The sequence below is a fragment of the Bos javanicus genome, chromosome 28 (assembly GCF_032452875.1).
Source record: "Bos javanicus breed banteng chromosome 28, ARS-OSU_banteng_1.0, whole genome shotgun sequence".
NCBI lineage: Eukaryota > Metazoa > Chordata > Mammalia > Artiodactyla > Bovidae > Bos > Bos javanicus.
The window spans coordinates 7,732,911-7,739,486 of NC_083895.1; the positions used below are offsets into that span (position 1 = coordinate 7,732,911).

Consider the following 6,576-nt stretch of genomic DNA (forward strand, 5'->3'; position numbering starts at 1 on the left):
TGAGTCTATGTCTCAGCTCAAGCATTTCCGGAAAGCCTTCCCTGACCACCTCAGCCGAAGTGGTGTCTCACCCCAGCCCTCTACCTCAGTACCCGTTTTTATTTATTTATCACTGGTTTGTTTTTTTTTTTCTTTTTCATGAGGCAGATTTTTCTTTTATTCTTCAAGAAAGAAAAGCATGCAAAAGCACACAAAGGAAACGCAGAAAAATATGGTAAAAGTGCCACAAACCAGAAATTCAAGCTGCCTTTTTTTTTTTTTTTTGCTCCACCATTTTCCCCATAACATTTTTTTTAATTGATTTTCAATTGGAGGACAATTGCTTTACAATATTGTGTTGGCTTCTACCATATATCAACATGAATCTGTCAGAGCTATACCTATGTCCCCTCCCTCTTGAACCTCTCCCCCTATTCATCACTCTTATCTAAAATTCTGATTTGTCTACATGGAACCCATAATGTATGTGTTCTTCATCACCCGCAAATTAGAATGTCAGCTCAAAGCCAGAAAGTTTATCTGTCGTGTTCACCACTCTCCTCCCAGTGCCTGGTGCCTGGCAAGCATTCAACGTCTCCCGAATGCCCAAGTGACTCCCAAAAGGACAGTGTGATCTTACGCAGATATTGATCATGTTTACCTTGGTTTCAGGGCTTGCAAATGCCCCTGCTTGCCGGTCCCTCTGCAGGGAGCCTGAGTCCTAGCACCCTGGATGCCCCTTCTGCAGGGTCCTCCTGGACGAACCATTTGCTAAACTGAAAAGGGCTCCATGTGTCATGATGTAGAATATGTATTTACTAGATTTCAGCTTTGTTTTACAGTGTATTTTTCATGGTTTTTGCTGTAAAATGGTCCTAGCGTGTGTGTGTTTATCCTTCTATGTAGGTGCTTGTGAAGAGCCAAAACTTGCCCCTGATGGATTGGAACACAGAAAACCAAAGCAGATAAAATCACCAACTCAGGCCTACATCGATCTACCTCTTTGGAAAGATGGCCAGAGAGAGAACCCGGTGGAACCCGAAAGCCGGGAGGAGGGAACCCCAGTGAGCCCTGCTGCCGACACTCCTCAGGGGACCCCTCCCAACAGTCTGAGCAGATCCCCCCAGAGAAAGAAAACGGAGTCTGCTCTGTACGGCTGTACCATGCTGCTGGCATCGGTGGCTCTGGGCTTGGACATAAGAGAGCTCACGAAAGCACAGGCTCCCGAAGACCCGTTGCCCAAGGAAGACAGGAAGAAACGAGAAGGCATCTTCCAGCGGGCACCTAAGTCTCGCCGCAGTGCCAGCCCTGCCGCAAGGCTGCTGGCTGTGGGCGAGGGAGCCAGCAGCACCCCCTCACCCCCACCGTCCACCATTGCAAACCTCCTGTCCGTGCCTTCCCTCTCCACCAAGTGCCTGCTGCAGACCGACGGTGAAGACTCCTTCGAGAGCAGCACACACATCTCTTGTGCCGCTCGGTTGCCCACTCCAGATCCTTGCCCTGCGTTTGGAGGGAGGGGCCAGAAGTCAACCCCCATGCCAGGACTGGAGACCAGCCGTGATGGGTGGAGAAACCCGCCTCCTTCCTTCATGGAGCTGACACGTGGGGGCGTTTCTTACGCTGCTGCTTCCAAAGAGAGAGCAGCAAGTCACCGAAGGACCATGTCTGATGGAAGTGGTCCCCAGCCCCCAGGTAGGCTACATTCATGGGTGAAAGTACCAGACACCACTGTAGAGACTGGACTGTAAAGCCGTGTGACTCTCTGATTCTCTTTTCCATAGGATTACATTTACAAATTTGTTTTCACTCTTTACATAAATCTTTGCATTTTACCCTTTCATTTGACTTTCATTTAATTTTACTCTTTCATTTGACCTTAACTATCATTTAGATTCTGGGGAAAATACAACTAAATTTCAGCAACTCAAATACTTAATAGCGTATTAAAACAGAGCAAGCGTGTGGAGAGTAACTGCTCCAAGCCCCTCATGTTTGGAAGACAATCATTTGACAAAGTCTGAACCAATAATTAATGGGAGAGCTGCTGCTAAAACTGGTTGTCCTACCTCCCCCGTGGCACCGTGTCTTCTGCATCACCTGACTTCACTGTCCAGTTATGTTGAGATTGAGTTTAGGGGGCATAAAAATCAAATGGACAGTAGATGCCATGTGGGGATTAACTATTATTTCTTTTGTATGTAAATGTGATTACAGTCACGTCAGATACAGATCATGAGGATTAAATGAGATAATGTATATGAAAAATGCTTTTTAGATCATAAAATGTTATGCTAGGATTGGTGATAAAGTGTATTAAAACTGAGGCTGCTTTCATTTGCTCTATCTTTTCCTTTATCTCTTTAAGTGTGCTACAAGTAGGCGCATTTTTTCTAATATTATTTTTCATTGTCTTTAAATAAATTGGTTTATTGCTCTTTTATGATGCAATAAATATTAGTAATTTATAATTGCACATGGTGAAATCCCATCACGATAATCCCATAAGAACTTTTTTTCTTAATGTGAAGCCAATAATTATCTGCTAGAGTGGTAATAGGCCTTCCCTGGTGGCTCAGCAGTGAAGACTCCACCTGCCAATGTAAATGACATGGATTCAATCCCTGGATCAGGAAGAGCCCCTGGAGAAGGAAATGGCAACCCACTCCAGTATTCTTGCCTGGGAAATCCCATGGACGGAGGAGCTTGGCGGGCTACAGTCCATGGGGTCGCAAAGAGTCGGATGCGACTGAACAACAACAGGGTGGTAATAAGTCAGTTCTTCAGAACAAAAAAGGGAAGTTGTAACATGTAGAAACATAGCTGTGTCCTTATTTTCATTAATTTTTTCAAATTATCAGCTGAAAGTGAATTCAGTCATATTCACCATCATTTTATGCCTTAATTTTAGTCCAGTCTAATCCCATTCTGAAATCTCTCCTGCTTATTAAACAATTCTAATGATCATTGTTCTAAGCACCTGATGATGATTTAGCTCTTTACAGTTGTAGTTTCCACAGATTCAAGCAATCTTTCCAACTTTGAGGTACTTTTTAATAAAAATAAACCATATATCCTAACAGCTTGTAAGGTGAGGTTTGTGTCCAGGTTCTTTTGTCAAAGCTTACTTTAAGGTGGTCACCTCAATGAAGTCGCCCAGCTTATTTTCCTTGATATGCATCGTTTTCAATGTCTCTGTCTAATCACACCCTCTCTTTGCCCGTTGGTGCAGCTCTCATCTCAGCCCCCGGAGCCTCTGAACTGCCCTCTGAGTGGGTTTGGGGGATGCCCCCCTCCCTGTCTGGACCTCACAGTGACCTGCCAAGTGAGGTCCCGCCTGAAAAACAAAGAGCTGTCCATATGGTGCCTCTGCCTCACCCTCCGCCCCTAAGAAGCCGAGGAGGTGCCCTGCAAGCCTTCCCGCCGAGAGCAGAGTCTCAGCCCTCACAGGCTGGCCCTGCAGTGGGTGGTCCAGGACCAGCCCACAGCTGTCCTCTCGGCCCCAAGAAGAGAACTCAGCCCCACATGCCTTCCTTACTGGACTCCGACGTGGAAGGCCAGAGCCGGGACCGCACGGTGCCTCTGTGCAGGATGAGGAGCAGAGCGAGCCGACCATCTCTGTACGAACTCGAGAAAGAATTTCTGTCTTAAGTGCCTTCTGTTGTTTAAGCATTTCTTTTTGTTTTTTTAAGGTGAACAAATGAAAACAAGGTGTCTACCTTTGAATCGTTTCATGCTGCTGTGTTTTCAAAGCTGTGGCCGTGTTACTGAAATAGTAATGGATGTCTAACTTCTCCAGAAAGGGAAGTCATTGCTGTTGGCTGACTATATTGTTTGTCCACTGGATTCTTACCTAGCAACTTGAAATACCACACACACTATACAGCAAGAACTGTACAACAGAGTGAATCTGTGTTTAAGCACAACTTTAAATACTTTTTCTCCCCATTTATATTCTTTTCTGGTATTGTTGTCATTCAGTCGCGCAACCCCACACACAAAAATTTTAAGAGTGCCATTTCTGTTTCCTTCTTTCCTGTTGCCTTCCTTCACTTTCTATTTTCCTTTCTCTTCTTTTCTTCATTTCTCACTTTTCTTTTGTTACTTGTGCAACAAAAGCCAAGAATAATGTGATATTAGTGAGGAAAGTTGTCTGTTCTTAAAAATTTGATAACTAGAATAGATGCAGAGTCCTATTTAAGCTACTTAAGTTCAGCAATGGGCTTATAATGCACAAGTATGTCCAAATCTCATCTAAAATATGCAATGTTTCTCTCTTTTGAGAAAATTTTACTGAATGTAGTTTATAAAAGTTATAATGAATGTAACTTCTAAAAATTTTATCCATTGGAACTCCAAAATAGATTTAAAATAGATCAATCAGTAACATTTGACTTAGACCATATGGTATACAGCTCAGACCCACTAACCTGTGGGTTCTCCCTGTAAAAAAGGTCCCCCGTCATCAGTAGCCATTGATTTGGTATCCAGAAGTGTAAAGCTTTTCTTTTGCCATGGAGTTTTTAAAAATTAATTGATACATGTGTCATGCATCATAAACATTGATGTCATTAAATTTTTATTTTCTCTATTTAAATGCATAATCATCCCAATAACCTCAAATACAGTCAGTGAGAAACACTGCAAGTCAAGAAACAGCAGTACTGTTAGAATGTAAGTATTTTCCAATAATAGTTATTTCACATTTCACTTAATTGTGGATAAGTGTTAGATATCTGCTGGGTAAGATAAGTTGCTGTCGTAGAAAGGAAAAATATAAATTATTTTCAGATGTGGATTTATGAAATGAATCTTTGGATAACAGATCAGATTTTTAAATGATTTAAAATTATTTTATGAGTCACTTTTATGAATTATACAGATATGCTACAAATAGACTACTGAGTTATTAAGCTATGAAATGGCTATCCAGGAGCTTGGTAAACTTGTCTGGGTTCTTCTGTTAAATATATTATGCTTCTATCATTAGAATATGATTATGCAGATGACCGATAATAACTATCTTAAATTTTCCATACAGTGAAAAACTTTAATTGCAAATATTACTTGTTACATCATTTAAAATTTTTCCTTGTGTTAAGAGTTACTGAATAATTAAAAGGTCAGCAATTTAAATTAAATCAAGTGTGATAAAATATCTACCTATAGTAGATTTTAAAAAAGTAAAATTGTATTATTTAGCCATTTTGGAATATCTTAGTCATCTAACAAGTATGCCCCAGCAAATAAAGAACAGGACATGAAAGGATTATGTTAATATAAGCGCATTTTGCCCTAAAGAAAACAGTCTTGTATTTAAGATTCTTGCAGCAAAATCTCAGGTACTTAATTACATTTTGTTGTGTTGTGGTCCATTCTGTGATTTGACTTCCCTTTGGGGTAGCTGTTGAATTATGTAACAGAGATTTGGTTTCTTCAAAATTGTATCACACTTGAAAATATGGTTGACTACTTCATACTCAGTCACTTGGGGCGTGTAACTTCCAGCTAAAAGTAAAGGAAATATGTGCCTACAATAATACATGAAACACAAAATATAGCAATTATGTTTTCAGTTTTGCTTCTACCAAAACACTGTGTACATCTGTGTGTGGCGTGGTGTGTGAGGGTGGGAGAGTGATGGCTATCCATCTGTCTTGTTCCTCTACTCTGTTCCTGTTGGCTTTATTTTCGTCAGCTTTACATTATGAATTTAGAAATGAAGCTATATTAAAAAGACAATTATGATAAAAGGACTCAATCTCACATGTTACTGCAGATAGTTTTTGCTGAGATCCACTGTACATCTGTGATTTTCTATGTATATTAGTATACTTAGCAGAATCTGGTTATTTATTTTCATATAGACTTAATAGCTCACTGAAAGATAAATTAAACTGATTCTTATTAGTCAACAATTAAGGTGCTCCCACTGCAGAGATTTGAGGCCTGGGCCTGATATGCTGTATTATGAAGCTTTGTGACTGAAAAAGATGTTTACATATGTTGTCTATTTTTTTAATAAACTTTTTTTTATAGCTTGTCTATTTGCTCAGTAGCTTTGGTCTACTCCTGATGATTGTGACTAGTTTGTAATAGTTTATTTTTTATTCAATAAGGGAAAGTATGTTAATAAGATTATTAATAAGCCAGATGTTAACCTGCTAAATTGATTAAATAGAAGGATCATGAAATGAGCCATGGGATTAAATATCCTTTTTAAAGTATGATGAAATGCTTTATTTCAAATGTTGTTTGGTTTACATGTGCATTAAAACATTGCTTTTAATTTCACTGTGAGAATTCTTCAGCTCTAGCTTTTCAGAAGGCACGTTTTGGCAGAGTGAATTACTATATGAAGTAAATGTCAGTTAATGCTAGAGGGATGTGGTTAATGAGACATGTTCATTATTAGCATGTTTAAATCAGAAGAATTTCAAAAAACAACCTAACCGCTGGTGATTCTTGGTGAATAAAGACTTGGGTGAATTAGGAAAGAAGCCAATAGCATTTCATGCAGATCAAGGCAACAAAGTATCATATAAGTGGGAGAAAAATGTAACATCTATTGTATAGCTGCCTGCGGTATAAGACACTTCC

The 6,576-nt window shown here is 39.9% G+C and overlaps 1 protein-coding gene across 1 annotated transcript in view; it reads left to right on the forward strand.

Annotated features, from left to right (window-relative positions):
- MAP3K21 (mitogen-activated protein kinase kinase kinase 21) overlaps positions 1 to 6,019 on the forward strand; it is a 58,849-nt gene extending 52,830 nt beyond the window's left edge. Inside the window, exons 9-10 of the mRNA XM_061404844.1 lie at positions 886 to 1,671; positions 3,209 to 6,019. Coding sequence (XP_061260828.1) covers positions 886 to 1,671; positions 3,209 to 3,627 — 1,205 coding nt within the window. The 3' untranslated portion in view covers positions 3,628 to 6,019. The remainder of the gene's footprint in view (positions 1 to 885; positions 1,672 to 3,208) is intronic.
- Positions 6,020 to 6,576: the final 557 nt, after the last annotated feature.